We start from the raw sequence: 22,157 nt of genomic DNA, 5'->3' as shown, positions 1-22,157 counted from the left end.
CCTCTCTTGAAGGGGGAGATGGATCTGGGGAGGTGGCTCCCTAATAGTAGCCCCACGTGGTTCAGGCTAGTTCAAAATCCTAGGTTATTAATAAAAAATCACTATTACCGACCAAAAAATAAATAAATATAGATGATACATTTTTAAGTCTAAATGAAATGAATGTATACATAAAGATCCCAATTTGACGTATTGTGACATATAAGAATCCATCAATAAAAGAGTATAGTTCCATCCCCACAATAGATTCCTATACTTCTATATAAGGGATAGAAAAATGACCATGTATACATGCCTTATTTAATTCCTTGAAAAATGTTGACAATGAATATATTTTACAATTAAAGTTTAATAGTTATAAAAAAAATGGTGAGAATTATGCAATATGGCACTATAAAACTTTTGTATTATAATTATGGAATGAGAAAATTGTGGAAGAAATGACCTTAAAAACTCCAGTCAACATTCAGTTAATAATGCAATAATATTAAAGGTGGGGTCTTATGGAGGGGTTTAAGCTCGAAGATAAGGTCCTCTGAATTTGTTTTTGCTATAAGATTATTTGGAATCCTTTCCTAGAAAGTAGGAGTCCTACTTTTTAGACTTCCATATTTAAGGACATGGAGGGGAGTTTCCTTAAAAATTTAAAAGGTGCTCTCATATTTTTTCAGGATTATTTTAAAGTAGGGGTCTCATGACATTTGTAGTACAATTGAATTTAAAAAATTTAAGCTCTCAAATTTAAGAAAGTTGGTGGTCTCATTTTTTTTATTATTTAACATATTCAATTTAAATAAAGAAACACATATTAGAAATCAAAAATATTAATTGATAAAAATTTAAAAACTAGAGATACTTGACAAATGACAGAAAAAAATCCTCAACTAGTGAGAAAATCTTTAACCCCCGCCATTTCCACCTCATCAAGGAGGTGAAAAAGGCAGGGTTATGTAGAAAGCGAGGTCGTGCAAGATAAGGAGTGGCTTGACAAAATACTTTGAATGGGTGAATGCGTGTTTGAATTTCTCTGAGAAAATAACACGTGCTGCTTTGAAAGGCTAAGATATTCTGCTGGAGCAAAGTTAGAGTCAAAATACAAATTGAAGAGACTGCCAAAGTTGAAGAAAAGATCGTATAAGGGCCAACCAAAGAGTCAGAAAAACAGCAAAGCCAAGCTAAGAGTCAGAAAAATAACAAAGCCAAGCTAAGAGTCAAGAAACATGTCCAAGAAAATAAGCACCGTTGAATCGATCAATAATGGCAGTCATTGAAACATTTTTATCAGAATCGTCATATTTATCTCTCCCCAACTCTTCCCAATATCTCACAAACCCCATTTGTTTAGTCATGGCGAGCTCCAAATGGCAAGGCTCTGTAGAAACCAATATCATGGCGACGCTGGAGAGCGTGTGGAAGATAACAAAAGACTTTTACGACATACACAAGTGGTTTCCGGGCATGAAATCGTGCGAAAGAGTAGAAGGAGCGCCTGAACAGGGCGTGGGCTCTGTGCGCTGTTGTATAACATCCTTCCTATCCGATGAGGAGAGCAGCGATTTTTTCTTCATAGAGGAGCTCATCGCTCAGGACGATACTAAACATTGTTGGACTCTTCGCCTGACCGATACAGACTTTCCGAGCTTTAGGGGTTACCAGGCTACCATTGAAGTCTGTGAAGCAGAGGAAGATGGCAACTGTTTGATGAAATGGTCATACGAGATGAACCCCATCGATGGGCGTTCAAAAGAGGAGATTGAAGCCCTTTGGAGCTCTATTCTCATTGGCAAGGCCAGGATTGTGGAACACCTCGCTTCTTCGCAGTAACGCTTCTAATTTATCTATTATGTTTGTCAATGAAGTCGATTTCATGTGTTTTACAGGGCTGCCTCCGAGGGTACACATAATTAGGTTAATTAAGTTACTTAAATTTAAAACTGCTATTTTTTATTTTATTTTATTTTTTTTATTTTTATTTTTTGCTAGAAATCTACCCTCTGTTGTTCATATATTTGAGCCCAACTTTATTTATCGAATTGTATATAAATAAGAAGTATAAAACTTGTGTCTCATTCTTTTATGTAACACTCATTTTGTGGTATGGGCATCTTTCCAATTTCATTTCATGCAGGCTATTGTTCCTCCAAAGACATGAAAACAAATAAAAAATTATTATTCAAAATTTTAATCATTTTTTTGAGAAAAAATTATTTACAAAAGTCTATAAGAATCCTCTTAGTAGTCTAGTTAGCAGTTTGCCCTATCACTTTACAAGCATTATTATTTGGAACAATCGCAAAGCTTTTGAATTATCAAAGTTGTATGACCTCTTATTGATTCTCGTAGGGGAGAGGAGCCAATATGTGCATGGGGTCCTAAACATTCTATAGTATGTGGGTGGTTGGGGTCCCACTAAGGCACACTCGATCACCTAGTACTTGTCCAAATTTTGACTAATAATCAATTTTTTAAAACCCAATAGTGAATTACCATTAATTTAGCCACATTTTGGTTAAAGTTTGATTGAAATATATATTAAATGAAAATATTAAGTACCAAACAAAGCAGTCAAACAACTATATCATTCACTAGTTGTTCATAACAATGACATATTCTGATGTACATAGCAGTGGGCCCCATGCAGAACTTATGTGTGCCCACATGAACAAAATGTAAGGACAATGTTTACTCTCATCTGAGGCCTGCCACCCTACTTACAAACCAAAGTCCCAAAAATAGACTGCCAAATAAACGACCATAGGCTCTTAACAGGGCCACCATAGGTAACTACAATCTACTACTAGGACCATGTATGCCTATGATAAGATGTCCAAGTCCACATGATTTTGGACTATCTATCCCATCTATCCATCTCTACACCACACCAACCAGTCACCTCAAATATAAATTAAGGCCACCATTTTCAATTAAAAATTAATCAACTCAAATATAAATGGCAATATCAAATGGGCATTGCAAATGAAATCCAGATTCAAAATTTGAAATGGCAAGAGTACAGACATTAAAGAGGCCAAACAAACAAGTATTACGTTTAAATAATACAAGCGGCAATGAAATTATATCATTTGAGTCACAAACAAGACACATAAGGCATCAAAGAGGAGTAAGAAGACACAAAAAGTATTGAATAATTCGAAGCAGTCACAGCAAACATCTAGGTATTTATCTTCTTCCAATTAATAACTGTTCTTATTGTTAAACCCTTTTTTTCCCTTAAACCCTTACTGTTTTGCTTCACCATGGTTGAATTTTTGCTTCATTTCCATTTTCTTTCTTTAGTTCCCTTCATCCATTACTTATTGTTTCACTTAACTACTTACAGTATTCATTTTTCTTTCTTACCCATGGTTTGTTTAGTGTTTTAGACCCTTGATGTTCTAAGGAAATGTTCATGTCAAATGTTATATTCATTTTTCTAAACCCTAATTGTTTTCAAATTTTGATGTTCTTTCCTATACATTCATTTCATGTTCCATTGTTTCCTTCAATTTCAATTCTTGTATAGTTTATGCTTACCCTTATTGTTTTACATCCTAATGATTCATTTAGTTCCCTTCACCCAATACTCACTATTTCATTTTGTTCCTTTCAGGTTAACAAATTAAGGCCTTCATTTTCATAATTGGTCATGGTTTATTTAGTGCATTTAATATTCACTATTTCATTTGTATTGAATCCTATGTATGTTCATTATATTTTTTTTTCTCAAGTTCCCCTTACTATTTTCATCATTTCATCTTTCCATGTTCATTCAAATATGTTCATTTGATGTTCTATTGATTCCTTCCTCCTCATTTCCTTTTCAGTATTACAAACCCTTACATTTTTACAACCTCATGTTTATTGACATCCTTCATCCCTTTCTGTTTCACGCCCTTAACATTTTACAGTCTCCATTTTCTTTCTTAGTCATGGCTTATTTTTAACTCACTCTTTCAACGAAATGTCAGGTTTATTGTTTCCTTCATGTTCAATTTAATTTCAATTCTCTTAACTCTTATTGTTTTAATGTTTTGATGTTCATTCCAATATGTCCCTTTGATGTTATCTTGTTTCCTTCCTGTTCATTTCCTTTCCAGATTTACAAACCCTTACTATTTTACACCCTCATCGTTTATTGAAATCCTCCATCCCTTTCTATCTCACACCCTTTGCATTTTACAATCTCCATTTTCTAGCTTACTCATGGATTATTTTCTCTCTTTCAACAAAATTTCAATATTTTTGTTTCCTTCATGTTTAGTTAATTTTTAGTTATGTATCCCCTCACTATTTTCATGTTAACACATTCATTCCAATATTTTCATTTATGTTCTATTGTTTCCCTTAAATTTAAAACCCTTACTATTTTGCATCCTCATGGTTTATTTGCCTCCTTCATCCCTTTTTGTTTTACATCCTCATGGTTTATAATTCATAGCAGTTACTCATAATTGTTAATTATGCCATTTCATAGTTACCCATACTCAACCATATTGTTTCTACTTATTGTCTGTGGATGAAGAAGGGAGATCCAAGGATGAAGCTTGTTGTAAAGAAAAGAGCATCAACAAGGTGGCCTAGCCATAAAAGAGGAGTCAGATTCTCCCCGAACACTGAAAAATACAGACCCAATAGTGACAAATCCACAATGTGTGGCACCAACAGGGGAGGATATTCCATCTTAGGGGGAGGATATTCCATCTCAGAGGCTACCAATAGTTAAGTTGCCACAAAAGTGGTGGTCTGCAGGTGACATGAAAGGGGCACTGAAAGATTTCAAGGACAATGACATGTCTATTAGGGAAGCATCAAAAAAATGGGTTGTCCCAGCAACCACATTGTCCAAAAGGTTAGGTGGTCTCATAACCACCTCGAAGAAAGGTCCTCCAACAATCCTCACCAATCATGAAGAGGATTTGATTGTCAAATGGTGCAAGGAGATGAAATAGGTTGGACATGGACTGGAGATTATTAATTTGAAGGAAAAGGTCTCTCAAATTCGAAACTAGACCCAACCCTTTCAAGAACGAACTTCTTGGGAAGTCTTAGTGATCGGGTTTTAAGGGTTGACATCCAGAACTCAGTTTGCGGACTACTAAAGGGCTAGACAAAGATAGGGCACTGAACCTTAGACCTGCTATTGTCTCTGCTTTCTATGAGACACTATCAAAAGCATATTTTGTAAATCCATATGGTCCTGCTCACATATGGAATTATGATGAAACAAGTGTCCAAGCGGGCATAAATGAGACCATGAGGGTGCTAGCTAGAAGAGGAAGTAGGAGCATCTCGTACATCATTCCTAAGAGTTAAGAATGGATCACCATTGTATATTGTGTTAATGTTGTTGGCTAGAGCATTCCAGGTTTCTACTTGTTTAAGGGGAAGAGGCAGTTACAAATTACATCTCTAAGTACAAACCAGGAACTTGCATGATAACTCGGCCACATGCTTGGATGACAAAGGAACTCTTCCTCAATTAGCTGTACCATTTTGCACGCTTTGTTCCAGAGGGTGTCTCGACCACCAAGAGGCACTTTTTCATCTTCGATGGTCATGGAAGTCATGTTGCACTCACAATTCCATCCACAAGGCAAGAATGCTAGGCATTGATCTACTAACATTGCCAACTCACACATCTCATAGGCTATGACCTCTAGATATCATCATCTTTTCTCCTTTCAAAACATATTTCAAACATGAATGAGCGTCATGGCTATCAAGATTCCCCAATGTGGAAATTAGGAGGGATATACTTGTTGAACTTGGTAGCAAATCATTGTCAAAAGCATTGACAATCTCAAACATAAAAGTGGGATTCAAGTGGATTGGGATATGGCCCCTCAATCCCCATGCACTCATTGAGGACATGCAACCCAAAAACACATTTGAAATTAATGATGGTGATGAAGCTTCTGTAGTGCAAAACCTACTTAGCCTATCACGCATTGTTGATTCAATAGAAGAGGTTGCAGAAAATATTGCTCACTTAAACTGAATCAAATGCATAAAAAAACACCAACGAACCACCTCAACAAATAGTCAAAATTAAAGTTGACAATAGTGGGGATGATCTTAGTCTTCCCTCTGAGCCAATACCACCTTCTTGAGTAGTAGAAGGTGCCATGAATCTAGGTATTGACATTGAGGACCAAGACAAATAGGGGACTTTTAATTTCCCATCACCACCACCAACCCTACCATCTAAGTTGGTGTATTACTATGTTGATCATGCATTTGATGCAAAATGTAAACAAGATTCAGAAGTAGGTTCCAATGATGTGGAGGCTAATGTAGGCTTCCAAGATAATGACTCGCAGCCTTCTCAATTAGACCCATTAATCAGCAAATTCCTAAAACTCCCCATGCACACTATCAACCAAAAACATCATTTGGCAAAGGAACAGAAGGAACATGACATAATAGAAAGGGAAATTGCACATCAAGAAAAGGAAATGCAAAGAGAATAGAAAAAGGGGGACAAGGAGGCCATAAAAGAGAAAGAGAAGGAACTAAAGGAACACGAGGTAGAGGAAAGGGCCATCTAGGATAAGGAAAGATATTTGGCAAGGAAAAGGCGATTAACCAGTACATCAACTCCAACCACTCCCTTCCCCAAAAACCATCCATTTGGCTCATCACCCCTTGAATTATCTAGTCCTAAGAGTTTTTTGGTAGGCATCCCACCAATAATTATGAGAAGTGCATATTGCAAACCAACTCCAAGTCAGGTTAGTAGCAAGGGTTTTGGTAGTCCAACCCCAAGTCAAGTGACTAGTACTCAACTACCAACATCAAGGGCTGAGAACATGGTTCCCATTACATCCTCGATGGTCCAACCTTCATCACCCACTACTGCTTTTCCTATTTGGATTGATTGATTTATACTGTGGACAATGGACAATGGATTCATCCTTATTTTTTTTGGTTCTATGACTTATAGTAGCGGATGTTAGCTATATCAACTGAAATTAATTGATACTGCAATTATTTCATAGTTGGTTTGTTTTGGTTTTATTCTTTTATACCGTGGATAGTGGACTATGAATGTTTACTTATTTTTTATGGTTTTATGAGTTATAGTAGCAGATGTGAATTACCATCAACCCATTACAATATTGCATCTATGTGTTTTCAATACTTTAATAGTGCAAATAATGTGTTACGAATGTTGTAATAATATTTTTATATGTTATCAATAATAAAATAGTGAAAAAATGCAACATCAATATTGCAATGTGGCAATTATGTGTTACCAATATTAGAATACTGCAATAGTGCAATAATGCAACATCAATATTGCAATGTGGCAATTATGTGTTACCAATACTACAATAGTGCAATATTGTCTTATCAATATTGCAATAATGCATGGCCACCTTATTCACCAACTTGCATGTGTTTACTACTCGTCACCACCCTACATTCCTTCACCCACTTGCATTAAATCCATGTTGTTTCTCCTTATTTCCACCACATAGCTCGGATTTCCCGATCACAAAGGCATTGAATGCACCTATTTTGAGGCCTTTCTATGCCAACTTTCCTTCAGTTTTCTCCCACTTCTTGTTGAGTCTTGGACACATTACACACCATAACATGTTCACCCGGCATACCAAAACATACTCGCCTTGGGTATGCCTCTCCATTCAACTCTCCATTCCACTATCAATCAGTAGTGCAACAAGAACACACAACCATTTGAAGGTCTTTTGGTGTTGATTTGTGTTGCAGAGATCACCCATTCACTTTGAATGTTTGAGTGCAACACAATTCAATAGCAAAACGGTTTCATATAGCATCATGCCCTCATTTCTAAGACCAAATATAAGGGTGGATTGTGATTTTGTATAAGAGACAAGTTTAGTTGGGATTGTTATCCAAATGTGTATAAGTGTAATTGAAATCAATTACACTTGGCATGTTTAGGACACCATGCACGTATTGACCCTACTCCCCTAGGAATTTATAGAGCCATGTCTATACAATGTCTTGCATATACATAAATATGCATATACATATAAATATACATATACATATACATATACCTGACACCCCAAAACAATTACATGACACAACCTTAAAAATGGATTGAAAGAACCATGCTTGATACCTAAAAGGCAAAAGGATCTCATCACATCTTAGTTTTATGACTTTGAAGTTGTAAAAATGAACAATGATAAGGAACTTTAAAATCTCACTGTGAATGCCTTTTTCGTCTATCGCATCACCAAGAACTTTCTCCTGAATTAAATAAAGAGAAGCAACAGAGAAGAGTTATGCATGTCTTTGAGGCTGATTTTACAAATGTCACCCATTTTCAATTCCAGCTCAATAAGCATGTCTTTAAGTCTGTGCAACTCGTACCCCATATCCCTCAGCTCTTTCTCAACCTTTTGGCATCCCCCACAACTTGCACTCATAGTGTTAATCTTCACATCTTCTTCTATTGTCATATCTTCCAATGTTTCATCCCTCGTCGGGCCCCCCTGCTCTACCCAGTTGTTGTTGACTGAATTTTCAAGGTTGTCCAATTTTTTTAGGGTTCGCATCCAGTTGTTCCCCACCACCATTAGTATTCCCATCATCCCCTTTTTCTTCATACTCTCTATCTTTCTCCCCTTCTTCCTCTTCATATCTATAATCCACCAAATTTAACCTCTTACCCTTTCCAGATTCATGGGAGGAAAATCTGTGTGACCATTGTTTGCATTCATTCTGAGTACTTTCCCTTTCTTCATCTTCCTCCTTGCTCAACTTATCAACAATTGTAACCATTTTTCGGCTTGATATCTTTCCTTTCATTTTACTAGTCGAGGCCTTTTTGGTTTTGGGCATTTCAAATTTTGTTAAAACCACAAAAGTGAAAGGGGTTGTAAGGGAGGCCATAAAAGAAATCTTCGAGTGATGAATGCAGTGCTTGGTCCAAGCACTAGGTGCACCAATAAGAAAGGGGGACGCACTCATGGTAGGGGCTTCCATTTTTGGCATTTGACTGAACCGGTAAATGATTGATTGGTGAATGTGATGAAGAGATTGAGATTCATGTTTTATGACTACGTCTTATGTTGTCATTTATGGCAACAATTTTTTGATGGTCATCTAAGTCTTGGAAGCCAACCGGTAAGGTATAGCTGGTACATAAGACAGTTTAACAGAGAACCGGTAAATAGGTCCTCAACTGGTAAATAGGAATAGAGTTGCACTCATGCAACCAATACATGCGATTGATGAAGAGTTGAATGATGGGGTTTTATAGGAGTGATGGAGACAGGTATTTAGAGCTATGTTCATGACCATATTGGCAGATTCAATCTAACAAGGGAGATTTGATGTACAGAGTAGGTATTCTGATGAACACTTAACCGGTAGTGATATGGTCACTTAAATTGGTAGATCGGCACATGTTTTATTTTATTTTTAGTTTGTTATGTCGGTGGCCAACATAAGTTCGACATGCAATGTTAGTTTGTCTAGATTCATTGAACCTAGGAAATTGTTCCAAGATCGTAGCTGACTGAGTTGATTTCTATAAAAAATGTGATGAGTTATGAGATAGACATGCGTATGTTAATGAGATCGAAGGTGAATATTGAGATTCTGATTGTGCAGTGATTAGTGAAGCTTTGTATTGATGTGTTGTTGAAGTTTTGAGGATCTGAAGCAGATCTTATCAGACACATAAGTGTTATATGAAGATTATTTGAACAGTTGTTATCCTAACAGTTATAGTAGCAAAATCCCTTAACCAGGACATACTGCTAATGTTGTTATCCTAACAGTTATAGTAGCATGTTTCTTTCAACTGTCATAAACCAGGACATACTGCTAATGTTTGTAGAAGCAGATTTGATGTTTCTTTCAACATGCATGGAAATAGAGTTGTTGAGTGTAGGTATGGAGAAAATATTCTGGCACCAAACATGAGTAAGAGGTCTGGTGGTGGTTGGCAAAGAACCATTAATGATCATAGAAGTCCTAACTGACAGAGAGACTATGCTAACCGGTCTAGCCCTTATGAGATGGAAAAGAGGATGAATGTGGTTTTCACAATCTATCATAACTACGGTCATGTATCTATGAACTATAGAACAAAGACTGGTAGAGGCAATGCTGGACCTTGGAGATCATCTGGTATGGCTTGTTATCATTTTCATAAACTGAGACATATTGAAAATTTTTGCAGAGAAAAGGAGAACAAACCAGTAAATCAACCTGGTGACCGAAAAGGGAAGATGAAACTTGATGTGGAGGACACCAGAGCTGAAATGAACAAAATCTGAAAAAAGAAGGATCATGAGAAAACTGAAGAAAAACCATATGAAGATCCTATTTCTTCACTTAGTGTGGAGAACCCTTCATCGGAAAACTAAGTTGTTAAAAAGATTAGGGGGAACTTAATGCTAGATCTATTTCCGAACCCCCTGAAGGACCATTAGGTATGTTAAATCTGCATAGTTTGATGCATTATGACATTGCGAAGTGATTTTGTGATCAAACTGGTAGGCTTGATGTGTTACGAGAATCGGTGGTGTGTTAAAAGATATTTTAGGGTTTTATCGGTAATGACATTTAATGTTGTAGATAATGGGCAAATAAAAGGAACTTTTTGAATGTTATTTGTCACATTACATTCTTGTGAGCACACAAAGAGCGAAAAGAGAAGAGTAGAGTTTTTGTTTGTAGCATGGACAAAGAGTTGAAGTGATCTGATGTGATTTGTGATCGACAATCGGTGAGAAAGCTCTTTTGGTGTTTGGAACCCTAGTGAAAAAGCGGTAAAAGGTATTTAGCAAGAAATCTTGTTATCTACTTATCTTTCTGAATCATTGAATATAAACAGGCCACATCTAGTTGATGTTATCGATAGACCTCATCCTAAATTTAAGAGGCACCCATTTAAGTCTAAGGCAATTGATTCTGTCAGAGTCCTATCTAGAGTTCCTTATGGTGTCTTACATGTGGAAGATGTTAGATCGTTTTATCATTGCAAACAAGAGGATCTTGGTATTGTTGTTATTTTTTATCAGTATAAAGCATTGTGTGATAAGAACAAAGTGATAAAAGAACAGTTCACAAGGGTTATCGAGAAAGGGTTTCACCATGCACTGAATTTTATTAATGATTTTGATGATGAACTTGTGAGATATGTTCTTAGAAGAATTCATGACCAGTTTATGTGGCTCGACCGACCATATAAAATTTCTAAGGAAGCTATTCACGCAGTCACCAGATTTTATGCCAGCGGTGAGGTTCCTGTACTCATATCCATTCCTAAGAATGATGTAGAAAAATTAACAGGTTCTAAATGGGATGGTAGAGCAATGATGGTGAATAATATCAATGATTCGATATTAAAATATGCTTCTATGGTTATCGTTTACTAGATCTATTACTCTAGCAGGATGAACATCATCCCTGCTGTTGCTATTCACACTACCCACCGGATGATAAAAGAGGATTTTGATTATGACTTGTCAAAGGTATTGAGGAGTCAACTTATGTTGAACCTAGAATCCATCAAGAAGGATAAGAGGTTAAGGTTCAAATTTGGTCAATTAATTCTTGGTTTATGCTTTTACTTTCATAATTATTTCCTCGGTATTGGTGATATCCAATGGATAGATGGCACTCTGACATTGGTACAAATGAAGAATAGCATAAGAATGCTTGGTAATAGTTTTGACAAGATTGCATGGGGATATTTTAAAATATTTTTAGAAGAAAATGCATGCAAGGGAAAGGATACTAGTAGGTGTTGTCAACCGGTATGAAAGCACAATTTTCTTTATGGTTGATACAGATGCTTGCATGATGGAGGAAGTTGTGCCCCAGACTACATGGGTTATACCCATGAGATATGAAGTGGACAAGGGTCTTCTGATTGCATATGTTGATCATTTGCTTTCCCAATCGGTAGATACAATAGCATAACATTTTGTCACTTACAAGGAGAAATCCCTTCAAGTACATTTAGAACTTAACAAACCGGTTATTGCAAAGAAAGTTAGAAAAGAAGTTGAAGCATTTGCAGAGGAAGCAAGATTCACAAAGGAAGCCATTGCTGAAGAAAGAGAAAAGCATGTTGCTAACAAGGTTGGAACATCAAAAGCACCAACCGGTACCCCCACTAGTGTAAAGATAAGATTTAGAAAGGAGAAAGTTGTAGAGAAAGAAAAACCAACATCTGTTAAGAAGGAGAAACCATCAAAGATTCAGTTTCGGAGAAAAGGTAAGATTGTTGAGCCACCTACTGCATCGGTTAAGACTGGTAAGAGGAAAAAGCAACAAGCACAGAAACCAGTAGATCTTGATGAAGGAGAGACTGGGTCTAAAGGAGAAAAGAAATCCCTAAGGACCAGTGGCAAAAGGTCAAAGGGTGTTGGTACTTCAACTGTGAAATCTTCAAAAAAACCGTTAACCAAGCTCACACCTCTTAAAAATTTAATAATAAATATTAAAGAGTATGGTTTATTGACTAGTGTGAAGAAACTCTATGATAAGTTTAGTGAAGATGAACAAAGGCAGATTGAGGATGCAGTTGTTTACATGGTGAATAAATACAGCAAGGCCCTAATTGAAATGCAAGGGCAAATTCCAAATTCATTGTATAATATAATTGATGCTAGATGGAAGGCAACCATGAAAAAAGATACAAAATACATTGAATATTTTTTGAAAATTTTGCAACCTGAAGCTATCGAGGAAGATCTAGATGAATTTTTTGCTAAGACAAAGTCATATTTTAAGTCGAAGAAAAGGTTAACAAGAATGTTAATTGGTGAGACCCAATCAGTCCATGAGGAGATTGAACAAATTTTGAAGAAGGTACTAGGTCTGATTCTGGATGAAGAGGAAGAAGTTAAGGAAGATGAACTTGAAAGTTTTGAGGCTAAAGATCTTCCTGAAGGAGTCAAGATAACTAATTTTGAGCCTGATGAAATAGCAATGGGAGATCAACTGGTGAACACACAAACTGTACCTAATGATGATGATGATGATGATGATACCGGTAACAATGATGATGCTAATGCTACTGACAATGTAGATGTATAGGATGTTGATATGTCTAAGTAATATGAACAAGAAGAGGGATAAGAAGAAAAGAAGGATGAGGAGCCACTGGTGGTAACTCAAATTGTTGATACGAAGCCTCCACCGGTACAAGAAACTGAAAAGGATAAGGAAAGTGAAAAGAAAGAGGGAGTAACAGAAGATAAGCCTGAAGATGCAAAGAAGAATACAGAAGAAAAAGAAAAGGAAAAGGAAGAGGAGAAAATTGAAGACAAAGAGGAAACAGAGGAGAAGTCAGAGAAGACTGAACCTAAAGTGACACCTTTGTCAGTTGATTATAAAAAGAAAATTGTTAATGAAGATGATGATGATGTTATAAGCATCAAAGGACCCCTAGACAAAGAATATTTGAGCTTAACTAAGTTGATGGAGATTGCAACTGCCATGCAATCCCGGGCCAAGAAGAAGAGGATGAAAGAATAGCAGGAGACAAACAATAAAGAATGTTGTTGAGATTTTGTCTAGTCTCCTACTAGAGACTGATACTGATAATTTTGTTACTCCTATTGATAAGCTTGGTCAACTTGTTAATGATGTCGGATAATAGATGAAATATTTTGAGGATGCATCTTATGTCAGTATTGAGAAGGATTATAAGAAGAAGATAATAGAGCACTTAATGACTGAAATTGATAAAGGGAAAGTTTATCTTACTATCAATAAGGACTATTTGAAAAAAGGACTTGAGACCGGAGGTAAATTCCTCTCAACTGTTTCTAAATTTTCATTATTTTGTGCTGATTTGAAGAAGAAGGAGAAAGTTGAGCAATAACTTGACGTTTTCAGTGAGTTATTCAAGCCCCTCAATGACTCTTCTATCAAATTTATAAAATCGGTTGTTGAACTTCACCATAAGTTGAAAGCTTATGAAAATGAACAGGTTAAGAGGATCATATCACTACAGGAATTACAAACACAGCTGATACTGAAGGTGGAAATCTGGTAGAGAGCTTATAAAGAAACTGAAGCCATCCTTGCAACACTGGAGATGAGTACCATAGGTTCCTTGGAGGAGTTTTCTTGATAGATAAAGACACATGTGGAGATAAGTGACACTATTTTGAAGACCTTACATAATGATTTGATGCAGTTGAAATCACATTTTAGTGATGCTTTTTTTCTAAAATTGCATTGTAAAAACATTTTGAACTCCTACATCTATATATATGCTATGAAATTTTGATGTAACATGTATTTATCTTTCATGTTTTTACTTCTTTGTTTGGCATTGTTGTCAAAGGGGGAGTAATAGTTGAAGAGTCAGTCAAAATTTTGTATGTAAAAGTAAAGGGGGAATAGTAGAGAGTCAAATTTTTGTAATAGCATGCATTTTCTAAGGGGGAGTATATGTCATGAAGTCAATTTTTGTTTTGCACACTTAGTTGACAATTTTTTTTCCAAGTGTTGCCATCAATGCCAAAAGGGGGATAATGTTGGCATTTGACTGAACCGGTAAATGATTGATTGGTGAATCTGATGAAGAGATTGAGATTCATGTTTGATGGCTAAGTGTTATGTTTTCATTGATGGCAACAATGTTTTTGTAGTAATCTCAGTCTTGGAAGCCAACCGGCAAGGTATAACCGATACAGAAGATAGTTTAATAGAGAACCGGTAAATAGGTCCTCAACCAGTAAATAGGAACAAAGTTGCATTCATGCAACCGCTACAAGCGATTGATGAAGACAAGTATTTAGAGCTATGTTCATGACCACATTGGCATATTCAACTGGACAAGCGAGATTTGATGTACCGAGTAGGTATTCTTATGAACACTTAACCGGTAGTGATACAGTCACTTAAATTAGTATACCGACACAGGTTTTGTTTTATTTTTAGTTTGTTATGTCAATGACCAACATAAGTTCAACGTGCAATGTTAATTTGTCTAGATTCATTGAACCTAGGAAATAGTTCCAAGGTTGTAGCCGACTAAGTTGATGTCTATAAAAAATGTGATGAGTTATGAGATAGACATGCATATGTTAATGAGATCGAAGGTGAATATTGAGATTCTGATTGTGTGGTGATTAGTGAAGCTCTGTATTGATGTGTTGTTGAAGTTTTGAGGTTCTGAAGTGGATCTTTTTAGATAGAGAGGTGTTATATGAAGAGCATTTGAAATGTTGTTATCCTAATAGTTACAACAGCAAAATCCCTTAACTGGGTAGGGCCTTACATTGTAAATCCCTTAACAGGGTAGCTCTATATCCGAGTGTTAAATCCTCTTGCGAGGTTGATCCTAAAAGTTCAAAGCTCCTAATAGGGCTCATCATTTAAATCCCTTAATCAGGTGACTCCTAACCAGGTCTTCTCCTAACAAGGCATATTTGTGAGACCTTAACTATTCAAGATTTGTATTCTGTAGATAGTGAATCTTGTGGGTATTAACTCCCACCGTGTTTTTTCCCTTTTGGGTTTCCGCGTATAAATCTCTTATGTTATGTGGAATTTGTTTTATTCAACATTAACTTATGTGGTGATATTCCTCTTATGCTTGTTAAGTTTTAAGTTTTTTAAGCTGGTGATCAAATTCATATTGTTTTTTCTTGCACTAATTCACCCCCCCTCTAAGTGCCTTATAAGATTATCACCCATAAAAACAATGTTTCTCAGAAGACAAAGGGCAAGATGGAATGAATAAATCCTGTAAATTAGATCCTGGTGTAAGGGTGCCAAGTTTTGGTCTTTCTTATTCAGATCAAAGACTTCTTTAGCCAAATGCTCCAAAGAGTGGAACAGGTAGAAAGGGAAAGAAATGGTATCATGGTTCCTAAATTGGTTCAAGAGTGGCATATGATAAAAATAATAACTTTATGGAGACCTTCAAGAGTGAAAAATTTCACTTTCATTAAACATATCATTTTCCAATGATCAGGGAGTTCTTCTCTCCCAAAACTACCCTGTTTCTTCACAAGAGCTTCCTTCCCACGAAAAAACCAGTTCAGAGTTTCACTATTAGCAACACGGCTCGTCCACTTGTACTTCTTTCCTTCCATGGAGAGGTTGTCACTTCCTCACTAACCTTGAATGAGATACCCCTCATAGTGACCCTCCATTTCACCCAAGAAGTAGCAAACTGGATGGACAATTCTTCATCAAACCCTTGCATTTGTTCGAGATAACCGTCAACTCCCCCTTCCTTGCAAATTTGCCACACAATTTTCACATTTTTTAACTTGTCTGGCTTATTCAACTCTATGTGCACAAGGTCACCTATTTTTCCAGTACTTAGAGAGTCTTGCAAAAAAACTAGAAAAACACAAGGGAAAATTACAAATGTTTTTCAAGAACTCTCGCAAAAAATGTGAAGGAAATTTTTGAAAAGGTTATCATAATCATAAATGTGCCCATATCTCTCCTTAGTCCTTCACTCATTCGAACATCACAACAAAGATTGTAAAATGACAGTTGAATTGAGATCCATAGGCATTCTTTCCCTAGAGGTTAATTTATCATCATTAAGTACTCTAGTTTCCACACGATTCCTTGTAATGATGTTAGCACATCATAACTGACATGGCTATAATTTGGAGGGTCATCAAAGATAAAAGTTCAAACCATGCAGCAAGAATAACACAACAGAAGCAACAACAACACTAGAGAAAATGTTAATTCAGACATCCACAACATCACAGATTCGCCATAAACCAACTGACAACATCCGGTGTACATACAGGCTAATAGGCCTAGAACAACTTACATTCCAGATTATAATCCATCCGGACATCCAAGAGGAATTCTACAAGGTGATGATCAGATCTGAACATACAGAGATGGATAGAGATAAGGTGGCTAGATACATAAATGGACTTGGAATTAACATTCAAGATGAGATGGGTGTGCTGAAGATTTCTACACTTGAGGAGGCTTACCAATATGCTTTGAAGGCTGAAGATAAAGTGAAAAGAAGACAACAGAATAACTCTAAGGGAAGAGAGATATGCAGTGAATAGAGGGAAGATGAGTGGTAGTATGGAGAAGCAAATTACTAAAGATGAATCAAGATCTAAATGGAGTAAGGAACTAGATCAAAAGATACAAAGAAAAGGGAATGGTAGTAGCAATAGGTAATTCTTGGGTAAATGTTTCAAGTGTGGAGAAACCATCATCTTCATACAATCTCATGCTCCCCCTCTAAGGATAAATTGCAACAATATATATAGCATCTGGATCACATCTAGGTCGGCCACAAAAGATCACATTCTCCAAAGATAGGAAAATAAAACGTGTAAGATAGGCTGGACCCAAAGTGTGAAGATCACCTCCACCAAAGACAATAACGAAGTGCAGACCACAAAGGAAGGTTGGCCAAGGGCCTAATAACATCGTATGTGGTGCCAATTAGATCTGCAAGCCAAGAAAATTCTCTGCAGAGAAGAAATCTCCAACTAGCCGTTAAGCTCAAAATGGTTCTGGGAACCAAGAAACAGACAATCCAGAAGAGACAACTTGCCCAAAAAGGATCCTTGAATGAACTAAAAATATAAAATAAGGAACAAGAACAAGTATGGGAGCCAAATATCTTATCTGCAATGAGAAATAAACAACTTCTGAAGGATGTCTGAAGAAACACTGAAGTTGCAACATAAAACTAAACAAAAATAAAACTAAGAACAAATATTATTGGTTGATGCAAGATTTATCATTGATCGAGGATGCACCTGCATCAGACCACCTAGGTGGAAAAATATTTTCCATGAGAGGCAATTCATGAACATCAAAAAATATTCACAATATAGACCCCATGCTCATTTCTGATCCAAATGTCTTCTTTGTCTGCAAATTTCTTCCCCCTTATCGCTTCTGGTAACAGCTGAATTCCCCAACTTTTTTTCCTCTTCTCTCCTTTTTCCTTTCTTCATATCTGCACACTTTCTCTTATTACCACTCTCTTTCCTCTACAAATTTCCTGCATTGGAACTCATCTTATCTGCCACCACAACTCCAACTTCACTACCATTCGGTACCATCTTGCTAATAGATCCATCCACAACATCCTTCTTCAAATTCATGCCATCATCCGACATAAATTTTGCATCCTACTTCTTAGCACTGCAACTCTTCAAAAGACTCGGGTTCTTCACTTCCTTCTCCTTCTCTTTCAAAGAAGACAAAGTAAACTTGTGTCCATCCTTCTCAATAGTGATCAGATTTCCTCTATAATCATATATAGCTCCTCTATCATACTGTCAAGGTCTACCTAGCAAAACATTACAAGCACTCATAGACACAACATCACACATGACTTCATCTTTGTAAGGTCCAATATTAAAATACACCAAGCACTATTCTCTCAACTCTACCACATGATCATGTTTCAACCAACTCACCTGGTAAGGACAAGGATGCTCAAGAATCTTCAACCCAAGCTTCTCTACCATCTCCTTTGATACCAAATTTTTAGTACTACCACTATCCACAATAACCTTACAACACTTACCACCTAATTTGCATACAATCCAGAAAAGATTCATCCTTTGTGTAGGTCTAGTTTCTTCTTTTCTCTACTCCACCAAGACTCTTCTAAACATAAGGGATTCTCCCTGCTCTAGTGCTATCATGCTCTCATCGGTAGCTCCAGTATTTGTTTCCTCACATGCTATGAAATTCATTGTCATTCCATTATCAATCCCCAAGGAACACTCATAAGATCTTTGTCTGGTTTATCCACACTTGAAACATTTACCCAAGAATTCCCTACTACTACTACCATTCCCTTTTATTTATGTCTTTTGATATGGTTCCTTACTCCATTTAGATCCTTGAATCATCTTCAGTGGTTTGCTTCTCCATACTACCACTCATCTGCCCTCTATTCATTGCATATCTCTCTCTTCCCTTAGGGTTATTCTGTTGTCTTCTTTTCACTTTATCTTCAGCCTTCAAAGCATATTGGTAAGCCTCTTCAACTATAGAAATCTTCAACATAATCATCTCATCTTGAATGTTAAATCCAAGTCTAATTATATATCTAGCCACTTTCTCTCTATCCATCTATCTATGTCCAAATCTAATCATCACCTTGTAGAATTCCTCAGTATACTCTTTCACACTTATGTCATTCTGCTTCAATTTCAGCAACTTCTTGAACAATTCCAACTCATAGTCTCTCAGAATGAATTTATCCTTCAATCTTGCAACCATTTGCCTCCATTGGGTGATTTTCATCTCACCATTCTCCACTTTATCTCTCTGCAACTCTTTCCATCATAAAGAAGCATGCCCTTTGAAATTAGTTTGTGCTAACTACACCCTCTATGGGTCTTTAATATCTTCAAACTCAAAGTAGTCCTCTGACTCTCTAATCCAATCTATCAAGTCTTCCAGATTTAATGTACATGAAATGTTAGAAACCTCAACTTTATGAATTTTACTCACTTGTGCCACCGCTCTAAGAAATATATCTTCTCCCTCATCTATCGGTCCTTCAACCTCTTCAACCTCTAGCTCTTCCCCTGCCTCTTCATACTCATCCTTTGGTTCTGGATTCCTCCGCAAACTAGCCAGTGTGTTTCAGATCTCATTCCTCATCTCATTTCTAAAATCCTCTATTGTCTGCACTCTACCCTTCTAGGGCTCATCATTTCTCCAAAATATCCTCCTTTGATCCAGTGCAACTGCCTCAGCTCAGCAGTCTAACTACAAAGTTCCAATTGCCTCATAGTTGGCGATCTATTGAACACACTTGTATCCTGCCTCAAATTGGCAATCTGTTCACCCAAAGGAATTCCTCAAGACTTGTAAATAGATCCGATACCATTTGACGTAACCATAATCCAAAATCTCCTCAAAGAGAACAGTCTTGATCATGCAGAAAGAGTAACACAATGGAAGAAACAAGAACATATATAGAGAAAATGTTAATTCAGAGGTCTGCAACATCACAGATCCACCATAAACTAGCTGGCAACATTTGGTGTACATACAGGCTTACAGGCCTAGAACAACTTACATTCCATATTACAATCCATCCGAACCTCCAAGAGGTATCCAAATTACATAACATGAAATCATCTTCATACAATCTTGCACTCCCTCTCTAAAGATCAATTACAACAATATATATAGCATCTAGAACACATCTGGGTCGGCCACAAAAGATCGCATTCTTCAAAGACAGGAAAATGAAACTTGTAAGATAGGTCGGACCCAAAGCATGAAGATCATCTCCGCCAAAGACAATAGAAAAGTGTGGAACACAAAGGAAAGTCATCCAAGGGCCTAGGAACATAGTACATGGTGTCAATTAGATCTGCAAGCAAATAAAACGCTCCATAGAGAAGAAATCGCCAACTAGCCGTTAAGCTCAAAATTGTTCTAGGAACCAAGAAACAAACAATTTGGAAGCAACAATTTGCCAGAAAAGGATCCAAATGAACTGAAAATATAAAAAAAGGAACAAGAACAAGTATGGAAGCCAAAGATCTTATCTGCAATGAGAAATGAACAACTTCCAGAGGATGCCGAAAGAAACACATAAACTGCAACACATAACTAAACATAAACAAAACTAAGAACAAATATTTTTAGTTGATGCAAGATTGCTCATTGACCGGGGATGCTCCTGCATCAATAAAGTTGAACCATAAGATACACATGATACAAAATAGGTATTGAAAACTTTAACAAACCCCCTCTCAAAAAATTATATAAAATCTTGGCGAATATTTAATTTTTTAAAAGAAAATAACATTTTTTATTGGCAAATCTTTCCTTTTTTTAATGAAAAATATTAATTTAATTGACGAATTTTTTATATCAATTTTTTTTTTGTAGAAATATTGGTGAATATTGGAAAATAATAAGAGTGTGCATTAACTACTATTCCAAATCATTTCATTTTAAAAAATAGTTTTTTATAGAAAAGTAGAGGCCTGAAGTTGGAAATCATTAATGAGTTTAAGGGGTAGAATTTACTGTATTTAGTTTCTACAATTAATTTAAAATAATCTAATATCCCTCTTTGTATTTTGTGAGATAAAATATACCAACAATTTGTAACACTCATGGGGCCATAAATTGCTTTTAGACCATTGATTTTCATTGAGGTCAACAATTCTAAAGAAATTTCAACTCCCATGAGTATTAGAACTTGTAGGTACACTTTACCTCATGGAATACAATCAAGGTTACTAGATTATATTTTAAATTAATGGTAGCAACTAAAGATTGTTGATATAACCCTAAAGTAACTAATAATTATGATATATTATTGGCGAATTAATTTAGATTTCTACAATAAATTATAAAATGTTGGCGAATTTGATCCAATCATGCATTGAATATTGTGGCGACTCTTTGAGTTAAAAAATTAATAAAATAAATTCTCTCGCAATTTCAATGACACTAAAATAAATATGGAGATTTGAGTCACCTTAAAAGTTCAACTTATTAGCCAAATTTTGATTCCCAAATTTCAAAAAATAGCCAATTGGCAAATATTAGCCACTAAAAATTTCATTGAAAATAGGTGGGTCCTAGTCCACATCAACGCATAAGGATTGCCAAGGTGAGTTTGATGGTACACACCACCTAGGAGTCCACCTCAGTGGGTACCACTCCAACCAAAACCCGCATTTTTAATAATTCAATTTTTTTTCCATCATCCCACTTTAAACTTGCAGCCCCCAACCCAAAATAAAAGAAGTTGCCAAAACCAGGACCCCAAAAAATAAAATCTACCCATTAGGTTCCGCAGATAGGCACTCTCCTTGGAGGAGTATCTAGAAATTATTAGGGAGGGTGTCTTTTCTCCACCAACATTGTCATCCTTCAACCTTATCTTGTTATTTTATTTAATGTATTAAGATTATTTTGCATTCCATTCTATTTTTTCATTTGACATCTCCACTTTTAGCATTCTATTTTCTTAATTATAGTATACTTTGAGTTTTTCCAAGTTGTTTATTAATTTTGCAAATTATTTTATTTTTTAGTTCTATTTTTTTATGATAATGAAAATTTATTTGGATATTGCTTTCATTCTATTCTTCTGGTAGTAATACCTCCTTATATTTTAATATAATTTTTTTCTTATTCATGTCTTTCTATATATTATTTAGGATTTTTTAATAATATTA

At 36.0% G+C, this 22,157-nt stretch overlaps 1 protein-coding gene across 1 annotated transcript; it reads left to right on the top strand.

Annotated features, from left to right (window-relative positions):
• Positions 1–1,347: 1,347 nt before the first annotated feature.
• LOC131057617 (lachrymatory-factor synthase-like) lies at positions 1,348–1,824 on the top strand. Its single transcript, XM_057991764.2, has one exon. The coding sequence runs from the start codon at positions 1,348–1,350 to the stop codon at positions 1,822–1,824; it is 477 nt and encodes a 158-aa protein (XP_057847747.2).
• Positions 1,825–22,157: the final 20,333 nt, after the last annotated feature.

The sequence above is a fragment of the Cryptomeria japonica genome, chromosome 6, assembly GCF_030272615.1.
Source record: "Cryptomeria japonica chromosome 6, Sugi_1.0, whole genome shotgun sequence".
In the NCBI taxonomy this organism is placed as follows: Eukaryota; Viridiplantae; Streptophyta; class Pinopsida; order Cupressales; family Cupressaceae; genus Cryptomeria; species Cryptomeria japonica.
The sequence above is the reverse complement of the archived record's forward strand: the minus strand, read 5'-3'. Positions and strand labels throughout refer to the sequence as shown.

Bases quoted from the DNA above. Each gene is read 5' to 3' on its own strand.
- LOC131057617 (XM_057991764.2), top strand. From the start codon at position 1,348: ATGGCGAGCTCCAAATGGCAAGGCTCTGTAGAAACCAATATCATGGCG.